This window comes from Taeniopygia guttata, chromosome 14, assembly GCF_048771995.1.
Source record: "Taeniopygia guttata chromosome 14, bTaeGut7.mat, whole genome shotgun sequence".
In the NCBI taxonomy this organism is placed as follows: domain Eukaryota; kingdom Metazoa; phylum Chordata; class Aves; order Passeriformes; family Estrildidae; genus Taeniopygia; species Taeniopygia guttata.
In genome coordinates, this window is record NC_133039.1 from 13,074,440 (window position 1) to 13,094,216 (window position 19,777).

At 40.9% G+C, this 19,777-nt stretch overlaps 1 protein-coding gene across 4 annotated transcripts in view; it reads right to left on the reverse strand.

The window, feature by feature from the left end:
• Positions 1–19,777, reverse strand: part of RBFOX1 (RNA binding fox-1 homolog 1) — a 1,140,648-nt gene that overhangs the window by 1,096,556 nt on the left and 24,315 nt on the right. The window contains exon 1 of one of the 4 annotated variants that reach the window (XM_072935877.1): positions 2,289–2,381. The exons of the other annotated variants lie outside the window; for them this stretch is intronic. Coding sequence (XP_072791978.1) covers positions 2,289–2,366 — 78 coding nt within the window. The 5' untranslated portion in view covers positions 2,367–2,381. Of the gene's footprint in view, positions 1–2,288; positions 2,382–19,777 lie in introns of those variants that run through there. 4 annotated transcript variants of the gene reach the window in all.

Here is a 19,777-nt window from a genome sequence, read left to right on the forward strand (position 1 = left end):
ATCCCCTATGGGTTGTTCACTTGTTACATTCAAGATTTAGATGGCAAATAGATGAGTGTATAAGGCACAAGGTTCTACAAATAATTAATAATTCTGATCTTAAAATGAATTACATAGACAAGCCCATATTCCTGAGGTATGCCTTGGAGTAAAATACCTATTGGAAAATATTCTATAATCCTGGCTCCTGGATGCTGGCAAATATTAGTGCCACAGCAGTCTCCAAGTCATCCACCTCAAATCTGGGGAAGAGAAAAGAATTGAGATCTGCAGGGTACCAGGCTAGAAAACAAATTTTAGTAATCTGCTTAATTCTCTGTGTCTGGAAACCCCATCTCTGAGAAACAGACCCAGGCTACCAGACCAGGATGGCCTTTGGAGACAGCAGCACACCCTGGGGACAGAATTTGCCCAGAAAATCAGAGACACAGAGCTCCTAAAGCCCAGCTACAGCAAGGGCAGACAGCTACAGCAGGGCTGCTGTCCTGAGGGAATGAGAGGAGGGAGAGCAGGGGACTGGAGAGACAGAAACACTGATGGAGAGACAGGTTGGACTTTCCTGTGATTTCATTTCAAATCAAAATTCTCTTGCATCTAATTCTATTCTTCTCTGCTTCTTTTTGACTGGCTGCTTTCTAGGGAAATCACTGACTTAGGGGAAAGATACTATATCAAATATATGGAAAAAATTAACAATTACTGTAAGTTGGAAAAAAATTCAAACCCAAAGGATAAAGAAGATATCTCAAACAAAAAGAGAAAAGAAAATCAATAGTGAAGTGGCAAGACCTGTAGAAGTGGACAGAAAAAAGTATCAGCACACAGAATAAGAACTCACTAATGATCCAGATCAAAGGGAAACAGGAACACGAACATGAGGAATTGAAGATGTTCTGAATGAGAAATACAATATCAATATATAAGGTATGAATAATTGTAAAACATCAAAGCACCACTCAAAATTCACAAGTCTCACACTTGAGATTTATGAAGTGGTGGGAGAATCATCAGGAGCAGTGAAATTCAGGCTGAATACTGAGCGGGAAAAGTAAGAAAGCAAAGCAACAGACAGGACAAGTTGGTTCTGAAAGGACTTAAGAGTCAATTCAGTCCCTACAGTGAACTTGATAAACACAAAGAAAGTGAAAACTCACTTTTGATTTTAAGCTTGCAGAAGGTCAAGAGAAGAAACTACTGTAAGCTACTCTGGAGAAACAAATATTGTTTTATCCAGTACATTGTAGCTTCTATAACACAGTCTCAGCTCTTCATTCATTCCTGAGCTACTCACATCTGAAGTCTGAAAATTCAGGTTACTGTGGCAGGTTTTATAATCTCACAAATGTTCTGTGGCTACTCTGCATGGACTGGAAAATTCTCAAACTAGTTTTTGCATGATCTCTCTGTCTGTAATCTCCTGAAAAGCACAGACAAAGAACTATCAGAGTAGCTCTAGCATCAGCTGGAAAACAAGATTATACTATTTAGATCTTTTAAAAACCTCTTACACAAGAGAGGCCAGACCCAAGTGTCTTTGAAGGAAATGGGAATCTTGCCATAAGCACAAGAGATTTTATTCAGACAGGAGGTGAATGTTGAAGTACAGAAAACTGTGAGACACTAAGTAATCACTGCTACAGTAAATCCAATTAGTAAACAACACCCCTAATGCCAAAAGCCTGTTCCTTGAATGGCTAATAGAATTGTTTCACTTGGATGGTTTTGTTGCATATATTCCCCCTTTTCCTTGCTTTTTTAATATTCTGTTCATTTAATCAAGATGAATAAGTGACTCAGTAAATATTTGGCTGCTGCCTGCTAATTTGGGTAAGAGATTTCATCCCCTTGCATTTGTTCTGTGTAAAACACAGAAGGATTGGGCTGCTAATGGAACAGATCTCAGGTGAGCAACCTTAATTCTGAATTAACGAGTTTTCTGGGTAGATAATTTATGTTTCTTAAAGCCTTATGGCTTCAGTCTCTGTGTTTCTGGAAAAGCCAGATGACAAAGAGAATTTGTTTTAGGGAGACTTTGAAGCTGGTGAGATCTGACTGCAGAGGGCAGGCAATGGACTGGAGGGGTCCTGAGTGAGGGAAAAAAGGTGGAATTCAGTGCTGATCCATGAGAAGTGATGCACACAAGAGGAAAAGCCATCCTGGAATGACAAAATCTGGCACCTTGTTAGCATTTGGGAAAAAGAATAGATATCTTGAAGCTATAATAGGTCAATTAAAGTGTCAGTTCAGCACTCAATAGAAGTGAAAGAAAATAGCATGGTATTACTTACTAGGAAGGAATGGAGAACAGAACAGAAATCATCATTATGGCATTGAATAAATCCACTGTGAGTCCACAATTTCACCATTTTGGGAAGCTTTGTTTCTCATCTTCTGCAAAATAATCAACTAAAATTAAAGTAGAAGGCAGAACAACAATGATAATCAAAATTACCCAAAAATATTTAAATCAAATTCACTTAATCATGGGAGGGAGGAAAGCAAAGAGGAATATAAACCTGGGAGCAGCACAGACAAGGTGGAAATATTTGCTCACTCTGTCCATTAACACAAAAACCAGAGAGGAAGTAATAAAATTATCAGCATGAACGTTTGAAACAAACAAATTCTGCTTCATGGTGCCCTCAATTGCACTGTGGAATTCTCTGCTTTAGGATGCAAAAGGTTTACTTGGATATAAATTCATTTGATACATAGAAAAAAAAGTCTATTGGCAGCTTCTGTTTTTCCCACCAAGGCTAGGGGAAAAAATCTTTTTTCCAAAGAAAAATTCAAAGCAGGAAGTTATTAAGAATGAAATGCATGTTCATCTTCTTTCTTCTCTCTATAACCTTAATGATGGCCTCAGCATTTTCTTTATAATGGGACTTCAGGAATTAGGAGAAACTGCAGGAACAGTAATTGAGAGATTTTTTTCTCTAATGTCTTCCACAGGACAGGTGAGCTTCAAGAAAGGGAGCCTGTGCTAGGCACCATTGTTGAACCAGTGAACATGTCAATAATGCCAAAGATCTGACATCAATTCCCAGCTTCAGCCTCCTTCCACAGCCTGAGGCTGATCCTTTCATTTGTCTGTCTTCCTCTGAGTAAAAAACCTTTCTCCTAATCCACTCCTCCTGATTTACTCTGCAGCCTCTTGATTTTGGGGCTCACTTGCCTGGCACAGAGTGCCTGACATGGTCTGGGACACAAAAACTGCCTGGTTCTATCTTCTGGATGCAGCTGAAAATCAATTCAGCACACTAAGATAATATTTATATTTTATATTATATATATCCTAATTATATTTTATATATGCATTATTTATATAAATATATTTATCTTATTTATATATAATATTATATTTCAATTTTAATATGATACTTGGACTGTCTTTGGGCCAAAAAATAAGCACCACCCCAGTTCAGCTGCTGTTCACCTTCACAGCCACAGGTGTGAACCAACACATTGCAAAATCAAGCTAAGTCAGACAAATGTCAGATGCTGTTTAGGGAACACCTGCAGGAAATAGTCTCACAGCCTTTAGTGCTCAAAGTGCCTCTCAGTGGGGCTGGAAAGGCTTCTGAGGCCATTCACAGCCCAACCCATAGAATTCACTTCCATTCTGGGACTGCAAAGGATTCCAGACAGATGTGAGAGGTGCTTCCTCTGCAGCAGGGCTCAGAGAAACATTGAAAATGAAGGATTTGATCTGGATCAGGTTGAGGAACCCCAGCTCTTTTTACATGCCCCGAAGAGCTCTGGTACTAGCACAGAGATAAGTGCACTTTGCTGTGCTTCCAGCAGGTTCATTCCAATAAAGCTGATGCTTTAAGAGTCCATCCACTCTGAATTACAGATAATTAATCTGCTCAGAAAGGCAGAAAGCAAAACACATCTACAGCACCCACAGTGCCAAAGAGACAGGGGCAGGCTGCTCAGCAGGAGAAGGGCCAGAAATTCTCCATCCAAATGCATTTGCACAATAAAAATCAAGCAGAGCAGAGACAAAAACCCAAACCAGCAAAGCTCAGTCTCCACAGACATGTGGCTTTTAAACTGGCATTAAATTGCACATGGAAGTTCCAAAAAAAGGACAAATTAGTCGATTCTAGGCTGTATCCATCATCATGAGCTCCCAAGCAGGGGCTGAGGGGCACAAAGCAGGATTTTGGTTGCATTCTTAACTCCCATAAACACCAAAAGTGGTTCTGGCTTTTTGATTTCTCTTTAAGCAACTAAACTCCTCCCTGTTCATGCTGATCCTCACTTAACATCACTCAAATTCCATCAACAGCTAAGGCCAGGGAAGGCAGTGGGAGGTTTTTGCATTTGCAGAGCCAAGCCTTTGGTTCTAGATTTGTAAAATGCTTCAAGCTGAGCATTTCTGCCCCAAGTTGCCTTTTGCAGAGCTGGTGAAGCCTTCATAAAACCTAATAAAATTCCAGCCATTTTTGAGTTCTGCACATTCTGTTCTTGATCATAAAGTGGGTTATGCTTTACTATTGCCTTCAGGCAGGGTGTTTGTTGCAATTAAATGCCTTGATACTCTTATCAGAAATAGAAATAGCCAAAGAGGAGTGGCCTAGGAAGTTTTCAAAGGGGTTAAAGCCTCCTTGATGGGTTCATGGCTGAGAGTCCCAGGTTCACAACACATCTCATCCTAGCAAAGTGATCCACAAAATACTGAAAAATCTATTTTCATATTATAGACACCACCTTCACTTTCTATTCAATGCAGGCATCAACTCAGCCCTGCAAAAATTTGAAGTCAAACCCAATTTGAATTCTAGCCAATGGCAGAGCTTTGCTATAATTTGTATTGTTGCAGTGTTTGCAAGCAGGAGCAGCTGCCTGTTCCTGTTCCAGCACAAAGGAAAAGCTGGTGCCTCTCCAGGAAGTGAGGAGGTAATTGCAGGGAGATGAAAACAAACAACTGGAACAATATCAGGTAGCAGTGAGCTGGCTCTGAGCACAACATCAGCTGTGGAATTGCTGCAGGAAACCTCCCTGCACCACGCTGCCCTTGGGGAAGAGCACCCTCATTCCTGGGTGATGGGGAAGGTTGGGCTCAGAGAGGGTTCTGAGGGACTGCTGAAAGATGGGCAAGGTGGTGATAAATCAAATCAAAGCAAATCAAATCCAATCAAATCAAATCAAATCTCAAATTTCATTTGCAACTCTACTCTTGGCACTATGGATAAGGTACGTGAAATAGCAGAAATCAGGATAGTCAGAAAAGGCTGTATTTTAGTTTTCTTGACCAACCTCTAAGGTGATCTCCAGAGAGGGAGAGGAAGCCTGTGACAACTCAGTGGAAGCCCGTGCTGACAGCAGAGCAGCAGCACTGCCATGGAGACTGAACTTTTTTCCTATGGTGACATTTGTGAGAATGGCACATGGCCCAGTCTTTGCACACTGAGATGTCAAGGCTCAAAGACATTTCTTGGTGCCAAGGCTCAAAGACATTTCTTGGTGCCAAGGCTCAAAGACATTTCCTGGTCCTTTCAGTGTCCAGAGGCACTAAAAACCAAAAGTAAATAGCCCCAAGCATTTACAGTTGCTGTAAGGCCCAGACTATCACTCAACAAACCATTTATCAAGAGTTTCTGCACTATTTGAAGACAGATCCAGAGCCTGCAGCCCTCAGCTGTCATCACATCCAGGAATCCTCATGGCAAGACCCCCCCCTCCCCAGCAGACTTTTCCAGGAATGGAAAAATCTCAGCATTCTTGCTGACACTTTCTCTCAATAAAATACCTGGAACAGGCTTGGGCAGGGCTTTAGGGCTTTGCAGGCACTCCAGTCTGCACGTCTGCTGTCCCTCTCTGTGCTTTATGATCCCCAGTACATCACTGGTGGGCAAACATTGCAGTGATGTATTACTAATAAATCATTAGAGTATTGTCACCTTGGTGATGAATTGCATGAGCACATTGCTAAAGTGCTGCTCCTCTGAAGACATATTATGGAAAAACAATTTCCTTGGATTTTTTTTTTTTTTTAGGGAGTTAAGGTGCACACTTACAAGCTTATTTCTCAGCTTTTTTGATCCCTCAAGAGTGAAATCACTATCCAGCATTTTTCTACACCTTGTAGGTGAAATAGTGTGAAACCACTCCACTGCACTCAACCCCATTAAGCAACAGGAAGCAAAACCACATCATATTAAAGGAATTTCTGGCAGGGTGCAAAACAAAGGTTGCTTGAATATCAAATAAAGGCTGGATGGTACAAATTTAGCCAAGGAGAAAGTGTTGCAAACTGGTTCATCCAACAGAAGCTTTAATCCTCACTTTCTTCTTAATTCTCTTTACTGCTGATTTCCCAGGGGGAGGAGTGCGGGTTATTCCCAAGCAATGCAGGTTCTGAGAAGTTTCCAAAGTGCCAGGCTCATTTCCACAGCCTGCACTGCACTCCTCCTGCCCCTGTGTCACTTTGAGGAAGGAGCCAGCACTGCTCCCTCTCCCATAAAGGAAAACCGAGGCACAGAAAGGTCGGGTGATTTACCGAGATCTGATTGCTCAGAGGAGGAAAAGGCCCCCTAAATTCTCTTACCCACAGCTAACAGGAACATCCCTCAGCTCCTAAGTGCTGTTTAATGCCACAGTAGGTATTTATTTTGACACCTGCAGCATTTTCCATGTATCACAAGCAGCTGCTGAGCCCCTGTGGGTGGGATGCCACCTCTGAGCACAGCCACCACAGCCAGGACAGGCTTGTGGCCCCTCTGAGCTGGCAGGAACAGCTCCTAGGGCTCAGTTCTGACTTGGTTTGATTTACACAGGTTTTTGTTGCCTTTTATCTCTGTTTGTGTCGAAGATCACCCTAGGTCAGGGGTGGCTCCGTGTGGTGGAAAAGTCTCTCCTCCAGCCCGTGCTTCCAAAGAAAGGCTCAGCAGTCTCTGTTGTTCGGTCTCAAGGCAGTTTATTGCAAGTTATCTAAAAGATTTTCTTCTGGGGCTGCTGCGGTTTGCTCACAGCTCAGGCAGAGGCACACACACACCCTGACATCCTCTCTGACTCCCGACTGCTTCTTCTCTCCCCGCCCAGGGCTGTGCTGTCTTTTATATGGTACATTACGTGTTACATGGGTACAGTTTTTCCCCAGTGCCTATTACCTATATTAAATGGTGCTTTTCTCCTCTAAATCAATCTGTGAGTGCCAACATCACCAAGAACATGGAGGTGAGGAAGGAGAAAGAGGGAGGACAGGGCAGGCCCAGATCCCTCCATCTTAAAACCTCTGACCCCCATGTACAAAACCAAAACCGCCCTGTACAGCACTCAAAAATTCTTCCCTCTACTTTGTGACTATTTCTACTCTAATATCTAAACTTTTGTGAATTCTTGTTCTTCCTGCAAGGTTGGTAAATCATTCCATGGCTCAAACCCAAAATCACAGCTGTTTCCAGCTGCCTGCCAGGGTCTCAAATGCTTCTGACCTGGGCCCGGAACATCCAAAACTGTCTGAGGGACATTTTGAGTTCCAACATGTTTGTGCTATCCATTCTAGTGTCTCTTAAAAGTACGATTTGCACCCTTCGTGGTTCTTGGGATAAGTCTGCCTTCACTTTTCCCTTGAGGTCACAAATGGATTTTTTTTATTTTGTTGCAAATATTTTAAAGTTAATAATTTAAATTACTTCTTGTAGATCTTACTATAAGGTATTTTTTATAGTTTTTTTCTCTAAAATTTGTAAGACTATTTTTTAGTTTTATTTCCTTTTTAATAATGTCCGTCTTATTCTATAATATTTCTAAGTTAGTATTTCTTATCTCAAAGTTTACATATAAATGTATAGTATGTGAACCTTTTGCAAAGTTTTGAAAATTCTCTAGAAATCTCTTTCTCACATTTTTTGTCACCTAATTATGTAGAATGTAGAAAAGTGGGTGTTCTCAAAGTCCCTTCTGCTACCCTCCTTTCTTGAGCAATGCTGCACCCCAGCCTGCACAAAAATGAGAATAATCACAAAATTACTTTGCCATCTGAAAAATGTAGCAATGGCTACTCTAATTTATCTCCTGGATTTGACACAGGTCCCTTTCCATGCAAGAATTCTCCCTGTGTTAATCTAGAGATAAAGGAGATTACAGTCTCAGAAGTTGTGCTTTCCTTTTCCTTCAAAGCTAATTGTCCATCTGGCTCCCAAAGAGGTTAATAAGCTGCTTCAGCCAGCAAAAGTCTTGTGTCCAGATAAAGACACCAAGTCTTATAAGAATTAAGAACAGAAGAGAACAAGGCAAAGTCTCAAGTTTAGCAGGAGGAGGAAATAATAGCCAAATTTGCCTCAAATTCTTAAAAATTACACCAGCTCTGACCCTGCTCCTTTGGCCTAAAGGAAGAGTAGGTAAGATGGGATTTATCTTCTTAATATCCATGTTCAATGAGATCTGTTAAAAAAAAAAATAAAATGGGATGCTTGGACACAAGAAGATGAAGCAAATACTGAAATAATAAAGTGAGTACAAAAACCATGAGCCAGCACTGCCTCAGCCTGAGGGGGTCCAAAGATCTGCACTGAAAGCTTTGTTCATCACCTGAACACCTCAATAAAAAAGTGGCAATCAAACATAAGGCAGTTCAAACCCACTAAGAGCTCACCACCATCATTTGGTCTCAAATCAGCAAAGCATTTATTCAGGTAACTTACCTCCTTTTTGCAAGCTCAGTTATAGGCACTTCCATGGTATTTTGGGTCTTGACTAATTCAGAGAGATGCTTCATTTCAGGATATAATAAAATCACTCTCAAACTAAACAAAAAAAAAGCAACTCAGAGAGCTTAGTGAGACACAGAGAAGAAAAATAAACCTTCAAGGGAGAATATCTTCAAACCTGCTTTTTAAAAGCAGGATTAAAAGACAAAAAGCTCTACTGCGAAGAGAAGATGCAAAGCACTTAGAAATGCTATATTTATTCTGGGCTGAATGCAAACTCTCTTCTTCCTTGCCAAGCCTTCTGATTACATCAGACATCGAGTTTTCCAAATATAGCCTGCTAATTATTAATGGCTTTTTTTTATACCCAAGATAAAAGACTGTCAGGGAGTGTTTGAGAGCTCTCCCAAAAAAAGCCTCAAATTTCCCTTTATCTCCAGGATGTAAGTCTTGGGTACTCTGGCAGGAAGTATGGATGCCCAGGTGCTGCTCCTAGAAAGATCTCAACATATTCCATATATTTTCCTAGACTTGTATTTGTGATCCTTTGTGGACCCTTAATAGAGCAGGTGATACTCCAGGAAGGATTTAAGTATATGGGGAACCCTGAGTACAAACTTCTCTGCCAGGCTCCCAACTTGAACAGCAGCTTCCATTTCCCATCAGTAACACACACTTGTAAGTCCAGACATTTTCCTCAGGGTTCATACCCAGAACAAGCTTTTGCAACACAAATTACTCAAGAGATAAATCAACCTATTTGGGCATGTTTAGTTGAGCTGCAGTTTTCAAATCAAATTGTGCATTGACTTGAAGAGCTCACTTAAACAACATTCAATTTTCCCAAATTCATGAAAGCTAAAAGTGCATTTTACTGAGTTGGAGACTGACCTTTAATTCTGAGGACAGTTAAAACAAAAATACAACAGGCTTGGAATGTATTTCACTACATCACACTGTGTAACTGTAATTGTGTAAATTGTGTCTCTCCATGCCAGCAAAGATGGCAGAGGGTGGAAAGGACAGGAGAATGATCATTGCTTTCCAATTTCAGTCTGTGGTGTTGCCAAGAACCTTATTAACCAGAATGTTTAAGCAAGGTGCTCAATTAAAGAAATCCTGAGTTTATTCCCTCTGGGTTCACTTGTTGCATTGAAGAATTAGACGGGAACTGGATGAGTGTATAAGGCACAAAGTTCTACAAATAATTAATAATTCTGATCTTAAAATTAATCACACAGACAAGCCCATATTCCTGAGGTATGCCTTGGAATAAAATACCTATTGGAAAATATTCTATAATCCTGGCTCCTGGATGCTGGCATATATTAGTTGCATATATCCACAGCTCTTGTACAGAAAGCAATGTTGATCACTTAGAATTTGTTTACTCAGGCTAAGTAAATTAAGAGTTTTAGAAATACCTATTATACTTCAATAAATCCCATGTTTAATAATTAGTGTTTATTTAGCACACAGTACAATAACTGTCTAATTAAATATAGATTTGCAAAACTAATTTTAAAGGAATACTGACACCAAAAGTACTGCCAAGCCTTTATTTTTTGTTTTTGTTTTTGTTCAGTGTTGATTTTGCTATCAATTTCTCTCAACTTTTGCAACACTCAGGAAAATTCCTTTTTTGTACATCTTAATGTCACAATCAAGTCCTGAGGTTTTTCTGCCTGCACTCTCTTCCTTCCCACATATATACTAGCAAAGCTGTTTGATCAATTTGAATTCTGATCTTTCCAATATGCAGTTCAACATACATTTCATCATACCACAAGCAGCAATGAAAACCTTCTTGGACAAGGCCAAGAAGGCAAAAATTAAGCCAGACATCAATTACCATAAGCACACAGCGAGGCCGTGATCCCACAGTAATGGTGCCAGTTCTGGGTAATACTGAATCACTCCCAGGATTTATTTGGTCAGAATCAACCATAATATCCAGACACAGGGTAAGAATTTTTGCAGAAGGATAAACAGCAGTCTCTCAGCAAAAACTTGATGTCACATTGATGGCTTGATCTGCCATAAAGCCTGTTGATACAGCTTAAGGCACTCTGGGGTTCTGTTGGTTTGTTCAAATTTGGTTTCATATAAACACTCAGGGTGATTCAACACCGGAGCAGCATTCTCCCTCAGAAGACCAGTCAATTCTCAATCTATTAATATGAACTAAAGCCAGATTTATTATGGCTGAGTGTAACTGTTCAGTTCCTTCCAGTTCAGCAAAGGTTCCACCTTCGATCCGAGCTTGGAAGCAAATTAGACTTTACACTCTCCTGAGATTCAGGAGCACATTATAGCTTTATTATTGCTCTGGAAAGGGACAAAACTTTCGACCCCATTTAGCTGCTGGATGAGCTTGCACAGCAGGTCTCATGGAGCATAAGGAGGTGACTGGTGACAGCTAACACAGCTTCACTGAGGGCACCTCTGGTGGCTGTCTGTGAGGTGGTAAATTAGGGGAGAGTGACTGATATTCACCTCCCTGGACTAGTGCAGGGCATTGCCGCTGCCCCACATGACATCCCTGTCTCTGAAGTGGAGGGCCATGGATCTGGGAACTGGATCTGCCAGAGGGAGCATGGGTGGGGAAGGAGCTGGCTGATGGTCACACCCGGAGCTGTGGCCCATGGCTCGATGTCAAGTGCAGAGCAGGGAGCTGTGCTGGGACCAGCAGCGTGGCCAGGGGGATCACTGCACCCTCAGCACGCCTGGCAAGGGCACCAAGCTGTGCTGACACACACAGGGAGGAGGGGATGCCATCCAGAGGGATCTGTGTGGCACAGGGTGCCCAGAGAAGCTGTGGCTGCCTGGATGTGTCCAAGGCCAGGCTGGATGGGGCTTGGAGCAGCCTGGGACAGTGGAAGTTGTCCCTGCCCATGGTGGGGCTGGAACAAGATGATAATTAAGGTCCATTCCCACCCAAACCATCCTGTGGCTCTACAATAAATGAGCAATACCCTGCCAGCAGTGCTGCCCAGCAGCCTGTAACTGCTGCTGAGCTGGGACTTCAACACCATTTCTGTGAATCTCCACCAGTGTGATTCTAGCCAGGCTTGATTCCTGCCTCCAGCAGGTTTGGAAGCAATTAAAATTAAACTCATGCAGATACCTACAGGAAAAAAAAAGCTCTAGAAAAATCAAAGTAGAATTCATGTCCATTCAGTGTAAGGCCCTGACGTCCCAGGCACACCCTTCCCTCTTTCACCACAAAACAAAAGCACCTGAGTTTTGTCTCCCAGTAAAATACTCTTCATATTGCTCTACATGTTTTTGCTTTCAGCTGTATCCACCTTAACATGCCTTAGTTTCCTTTTCCATCCTTTTCCTTAGTTTTTGTTTTCCTTTTTCATCTTCAATGATGGCAACCCTTTTCTGTGGGGTTGCTATCATTCCCTTCTCCCCTACTCTCTGGAGAGTCAAAATGCACATAAACCACCCAGAGCAAAGTTTCATCTCCTCTATTCTGGAGCCCAGAGGCAGAGTCACCTTCTTGAATGACTTGAACTGGGGCTGAGTCTGAGTTGTGAGGGTCCCTGTGTGGCTGGGTTCAAGCCAGCTGATTCACATCTTTTCCTGCAGGAATATTCTTACCACTCCCAAAATACCCACTACATGTCAGGGACTTGTACTGGAGGGATTTACAAGCTCAACCAGACACCAGAGCAAAGCACCCACTGCCTCATTTCACTGGCCACACACCCCTAGAAACACTCCTGAGTGATCTTTTTGCTTTTTTTGCCAGTGTTTTCAGGGTTGCAGCTAATGCTGACTTACTGATGTGCATGATGAAAGGCACTTTAATGAAAAGCCTCTGATCTGGAATTTCTGGGCATGTCTAAAGCTGAACTGCACTCCCCTCTACACCAGCCACTGCAGTTTGGGGAATTGGTGCTGTGCAGGTGGCAGCTGAAGTGACACAGACCTGCAAGAGGGAACATTTCCCTATTTCATTTCCCCTTTGTTCTGAACATGGAGTTGTGGAGGGTTTTTCAAACAAACAAAACACTCCTTTGTTCATGATCTGAAGGCTGGACTCAAAGCCTTTATTAACAAGTAAATGGCTTCAGTAAGATCGCTTCTGTTAGCAGAGATTGCACTACTGAGCCCAAATTAATTTTTTCCCCCAAAACTCTGCAAGTTCCCATCTCACACTGCCTGTATCTCTGCAGAGAGATTACAGAGTACTTGTCAAAAGGGAAATAAAAGGCAGACTTATGTTAAGTAGAAATAACTACAGCTGACATTTTTCATCAAATGCTATTATTCAGAATAAAAATACCTGCCCTAAAACAGAATCAGATGATCTAAAATCAGGCAGTATCTTGGCTGAATCAATGCCCTGACATATAAATCCTTCAAGAGCTACCATAAATGAAGTCCCACAGACAGAAACCTCTACTCCCCAGTGAAACAATGCACAGATGCTGAAAATAAGAAATTCAGATGAGCAACAAAGACAGGCTCTTACTTACACTTGTAATCATGGAGGAACACACGCAGAGCTGACTGATTAGCAGCCTGGAGGTGACATATTAACTCAAATTACCTGGAGTAATTAGAGTCAATTTGCTCCAAACTGTCAGCAAACAGGAGAAAGGACAAAGCTGAGCCTAAAATCCTAGGAGAGCCTTGCCCAGCCTGCCTGTGGAATGTGACTCTGCTGCTGCAATGGAGCACTTGAGTACCTGATTTAAACCTTGCCATGGCTTTGGTCTGCCAGAAGCCCTCAGGGGGATTTAGACCAGTTTCAGTTTTTCCCCATGTAATTCCTTCCTAGAGGAGATTCCCTCAATAACCACTCACTTATTCTGCAAATTTATTCAAAATATTCCTCTCAAGAGCAATGTTAGGAATGTGATTTTGAACAAGACGGGTTTAGATGTCTTTATACACAGAGAAAGTTTTGCTGCACTAAATCTGTGTGAATTACTCTTAGTAGTGTTAAAAGTCACATAGAAATTTGCAGACAACGTTAGAGAATACACCCCAGTAAATATAATTCTTTATAAATCTAAATGCTGAAACAAAAAACATCTGAAGGCACTGACAGTTAAAAGTCTTGTCATATACTCTAGACGGAGATGTTTCAATGATGTTTAGTATTTTCGTGTATCAGAAAGCAATCAGTGGCTCTGCACATCTAATAAACCATGTTGATAACAAGGCAATCTTTTGTAAAGTACATTGAGTCAAGCTAATTTGTAACATACATTTGCACTTTTCAACCTCCAAGAGTACTTTTTTCCCCTGCTTTTAACTCTGACACAGACAGATGTATTAGCTTGTTTGGGGCATGTTTCCTGTGGATAATTTCATGTAGTAGAAGGAGATGGTTTCACTCCTGGCCTGGAAACAGCTGGTTCTAAAGGAGTATTTTGTATAATTCCTTTCAACAACTATTTATCACTAATTTATTTTCTCCTAAATGTGAAAAGGCCTTATTTCCACTGAAGTTTCTTTGCAAGAGAAAAGAAATTTCATTGTAAAAACAAAATTTATGAGGAACTGGCATTATTAATATGAGTTGAGGAATTTTCCAAGACTGGTGCATTTGCTAGGAACAAAACAGATGTTACAGCAGACCTATAGTGGAATGTACATATTTAGGATAAAACTCAGTGTTTTTTCTCTGTATAACTGAGAATACCAATTGATTAATCCAGTAGATCATTATCTGTGAAGGGCTTAAATCCCCACATCTCTCACTGGAGCCACAAGTGAGGAAAATGAAGCAGCTCCTCCATGGCAGCGGGCAGCTGAGCTCGAGCCAGGGATGGATGTGATGGATGTGATGGGTGTGATGGGTGTGATGGGTGTGTGGAGGTGTGCCAACACACAATTTTGTATCATTGCTTTGGGAAAAAAAAATCTATATTGAGTGTGCCAACGTTTCTTCCTATACAAATACTTGGGTTGTAGTAGCCGAGGGTTTTGGTTGAAATGAAAGATTGTAAACAGAATAGCAGCTATTGGAAACTGTTTCAAATATCAGGGTAGAGAATAACAGCCCAGAAGTTGTCACCACAGCTAAAAGATGGAAAGATATTTTAAAAGTATAAATAAAGACATAAGTAAAATGAGTGAGAGGATCTGTGGAGATTTCTGACTTTCAAAGACAAAGAACACAAAGAACATGTTTCAAAAATTTATCTTCTATTTTTTCTTTAAGGTTTGTCATATAAGCACAGATGGAAAACTGCTGGGAAATAGAAAATAAACTGGATTTGATAATTAGGATGCAAGTTTCAAATAAATTGTAGGCATTCCTACCCTAAATATAGTGAACTCAAATGCTTTAGGACTCGGGTTCAGATGTCAACCGCACAAACTATTACATTTAAGAGCTGCAGGCTTATTGGAAATTTAAGATGAATGTAACAGGAAAAGCATTAGTAGTCCTGAGAGTTCTGGAAATGCAACAGGGAAATTATTTTTAAAGGACCAGAAGACATACAATGTGTGTCCGTACAATGAGGAGAAACAATGGTCTCAACATAGATTTGGGTAACAGATCTATCACAGATCTCTGAATCTAACCAAGCTGCAGAAGTACCAGACCCACAAAGGAAAGCAGCTGGAAGACAACCTGACTTGTAAGAATTTACTATAAATTTCCTTGTGAACCCTTGCCACTCGATAGCAGCACAAGGTATCTGAGGAATTTTGCCTTTGCATCTTTGAGCTCACAGTATTCACAACATGAACCTTACACAGGACCAACTGGAGCTGCTGAATTACCCTGGAAACCGTCACAGAGAGAGCCCAGATCCTCTAGGGTATCCTCTGCACTCCCAGAAGCAAGACAATCCTTATTTGATTTAGATATGCCAAAAAGGGAAAACTCTCCTTTTCTTATTTTTCATTTTCAAGAGTCTCTGCATTCACTGAATCCAGAGGACCCAGAATCATGAAGCAGAAAAGAGACAGATTTTTTTCCTTGTGTTTTTCTCCCAGCTGACTCAGAAGAAAGGAGCACCACAATTCAGAACACAAGAACTTTTTTTAGAAGATTTTCACTTCACAGCCTCTGATTCAGACACCTCAGGTGAGGCTGCAAACTGAGCTAACCCAAACAGTACCAGGACAACCCAGGACTTCCCCTTTGTCTAATGTTATCCTGTCGCCTACATGCTGCAATTACTGTCTGAAAGCATCCAATTCTGTTGGGAAATTGCCTTAGGATTGTGACCCTGCTTTGTGGAAGAGTAGAACTAGGACAAGACAGGGGCAGTCACAGAAACTTCTACTGGCTGATAATTTGGCCCCAGAAGTCCAAGGTAAAAATTTAAGCTTTACACTGTAAATGTACAAAAGAAAATACTGCAGCAGGTACATGGACCAAATTTTTTAAATTAGAATTGCAGGTGCTGGAGAAATATAAAAGACAGTAATTACATAAATTTAAGGCAAATAATTTAAAAAGGATAAAAAGAAAACATGGGAAGTAAAATAAATTCAAAGATGCTTTTGCAGCACAAGGTTTTTAATGGACAAACCCATGTTCTTAAAGTTACAGAGGGATACTTCACTAATGGGAAATTAGCAGTTGTACCAGGGTTCTTACTGAGGGACACTTCACTAACGAGAAATTAGCAGCAGTTAGAAAAGTTTGAATATTTCTAATAATATAGGTGCTCTGTGTATTCTTTTAGGTGGAGATATTTAAGCACAAAGAGGACATCTGTGTTGGGATTAGGATTTTGCTTTAAACAACAAAAGGCAAAATGGAAAACTGCTCATGCCATGATCTTTAGAGAACTCCAGGCAGATGTCAGCTTTGGTGAGTTATTTCCTTCTGCAAACAATCTGGTCGATGAGCTGTGTTTGGGTAAGCGACTGAACCTGCTCTGGAGGGGATACTGCTCCCACTCCAGGGACCTGCATCCACTGATTTCTGTCTTTCCAGCTTCATGCTGGATCCTGAATAATCTCTAAATGAGAACTTTCAAAATTAGGATGTTCTCAGGCAGTAAATCTCAGCCTGCTTATCCAACTTGCTACATTTTTCTCTGAAAGAGCCCAATTCCAATGATCCATGCCTGTACCATTATGATCCATGGCATCCTTGTGGCACAGGAGCACAGCCCGCCTGCTATTGACAGCAGGGCTCAAGCCTCATTTTCCAGCTTTAAAATCTGCATCACTGTGCTCTCTGTCCAACCTGCACTAATCAATGGAAACAATACTCAAGTTATAGCTGCAGCAAATTCCTGGATGTTGTTGGCCTGATCGTTGAACAGTGGAGTCAGAGAGCCCCCAGTAGGCTGCAAACACAGCTCTATTTTACCTAACAACCCTTAGGGTGCTTTACAGGAGGGCAAATATCAATTTGAATCTTCAGTTTACAGAGACTCGTACCAGCTACAGACTGAAATATGATTTTATTTTTTTCAGTTGTCTGCAGTGCACAGAACACAGTGCCTTGGGAAAACATTATGGGTTAAAGTGACTGAGGTGAGATTAAAGTGATTTTTCCAACTAAATAGATACGTTCACTTCCCTTAGACAAATAAAAGTCCTAAGTGATGAAAATAGTCTACTCCTCCAAGAGGGTGTCCTGCTTGCAGCCAGCTTATCTTCATACACAAGGTTTGCAGATGCAAACCACAGAGATCATCTTTAAAACTCAGACTAAATTTGAACTCTGTGTCTTTACTGGAAAGTCAGTACCTTGTGAGGCAGCTTTAAAGGCAAGACCTTAATCCTGAAATATTAGACATCAGCCTCTCAAAGTTACATTCCAGCAAAATCAGAAGTTCTGTCATAAAAAAATATATCACTTTTGAACAGAACTAACATTTTATTTGTTTATTACCGTGCATGGCCAAGATTGTAAGGAAAGTTCTCTAAAATCCATTATTGTGTCTGTCTGGTTTCTCTGTGCTTCTGGCTCTTGCAGGTCACCACTCTACTGATGACTATTTTTGTCACTAATAAAATGCTAGAGAGTTACTAACAACCCAAAAGGACACCAACCCACAGACCTGAATTCCTCCATTTCTTGCTGCTCCCAGATGAGTGGGGCAATGGTGCTGAAAGTGTAAAACCAACAGTTTAATGGAGAGTTCCCACTGCAACATCAGATGCTCCTCAGGAACCCACAAACTCATCCAGTTGTACCCTGCAGCTTCACTGCACTTCTATTTTAACTTATCCTGGAGCCTCATGACAAAATCAGCTCAAGAGCCACGTTGGCTGTAGGTGGAGCAACACCAGATAACAAACCAGTTCATAAATTCGTATGGCACCTCATAATGATAATATTGAGAAGAGGGAAAGAAAAAAAAAAAAAAAGAGAGACAAAACAAACACTAAAAAATCCAGTCTGATCACCTTTGAATAAAGGCCTATATACAAAACCCTTCCTCAAGACAGGATCTCTATATAGGTTGACCATCTTGTCCTGCCTATTGTAAAAGAATTCTGGAAAGTAGGGGCAAAAAAAAAGAATCACCCACTCCCCATCTTCAATTGTCTTTACTCTGAAAACTCACACAATATATCAATGGAGATTACTTCCAGAAATAGAAAATCTCCCCTAAGGCACTCTTTTCCTCTTCATATTTTCAGTCCCTCAGATGGGATAAAAATGTGCCTGGTATCAAATTAAGACTGGGGCTGGGAAACAGATGATGCCAGATTTAACTGGGGCTTAGAAAAAGACACTTCAAGGTAACAGGAGCATCTGCTACTCCTCATTCAGGAGTGCAACAACTTCAAAAGCTAAATGACAGCAATACATGTCATTTGTACTGGCATTTTCAATCACACTTCCTTGTTAATACTGCAATTTTGGTCAGCCATAAAGGCAGCATGTTTTATGTTCTTCTTCAAGGCTGGAAAAACAGTGATGGCAGCCTAGTAAGTAAGAGACACAAAATCCTCAATATGAAATCACAAATGCTGATGTGCAGAATAAAAACAAAACTTCACAATCGGCTGTGGCAGGCTGAGATTTCTCCTGCCCTCTCAAATAGCAGAGTTATCCTTGAGTTTTCCCTTGTCTCCTCAGTAACCACGTATTGCTAGGGCAGCATTTATCAGTGTCTCCTTAGCTTTTCTCATGCTGAAAATCAAAAGGGGCTTACTGGTGGTATCTCAATTGACAATACCCAGGGACCACGTTGAAGATGATCTGTTGGCAATGCTGTGTCTTATGAACAGCAACAGATTCAGAAGAAATAAGAACAGTAGCTTTCTTTGATTTCCCTAATCTGCAGGGTCAAGAAACTGAAACATTAATTTTTTCCTTAGTTTTACATATTCTTGTAACTTCAACATCTAACAAATCACAAATATCCAGCCTGTGATTCAAATACAACTCTTTTTTCCAGACATTTACCTATGCTAGCATTTTCCCAAAAATTAAGTAGCAAAGAAGACTCAGCTTTAAAAATCATGAGAGGAAAAACCTGCAAGCAGCACTGACAGAAATCCTTTAAAGTTTCCCACTCCAAGGCACCACCTCCCATAAAACACCACTCACCTCAATCGATGGTTATCACAAATAGGCTGATTGACTTCTCATTTTCCAGCAGGTTTGCTTTACTCACAGACCTTGTTAATGCAGGTGGGGTTTCCCTTTTCCTTTACTTACTGCTTCTCTTAATCACTCTTAAGTGCAAGCACTTCTCATAGCTGTGTTTCTTTCAGACCAAGCTGTGTTGGATCTATGTAGCACTGAGCAAAATACTCAGCATTTCCTTTTCAGAATCTCTAAAATTATTTTCTACACTGCCTTTCCACAGTTTGCAGAAAGGGAACTTGCACTCCAACCTGAGAAACAAGTGCACCATTACAGACTTGATAAAGAAGTGAAAAAGGAGCTGAAGACCTGTCTCCTGAAAGAAACTGTAAATGATTCTCTGGAAAGGTTTTACTGTTTGATCAAAATAAGAGATCTAGTGCACAGAGGAGAAACAAGTTTTTTCTTCTCCTTCAAGGTCCCTGATCTCTGCAAGAGGAGGAATATGCAACAGAGATTTAGGGATGCTAAAGGTGTACAAACCTTCCTGTCTAAGAATGAATAAATGCTCTCCTACAGCTGAGGGTCCTTCCTGTCGGGCATATGGGAAATCTTACAAATAATGTTCTCAGAA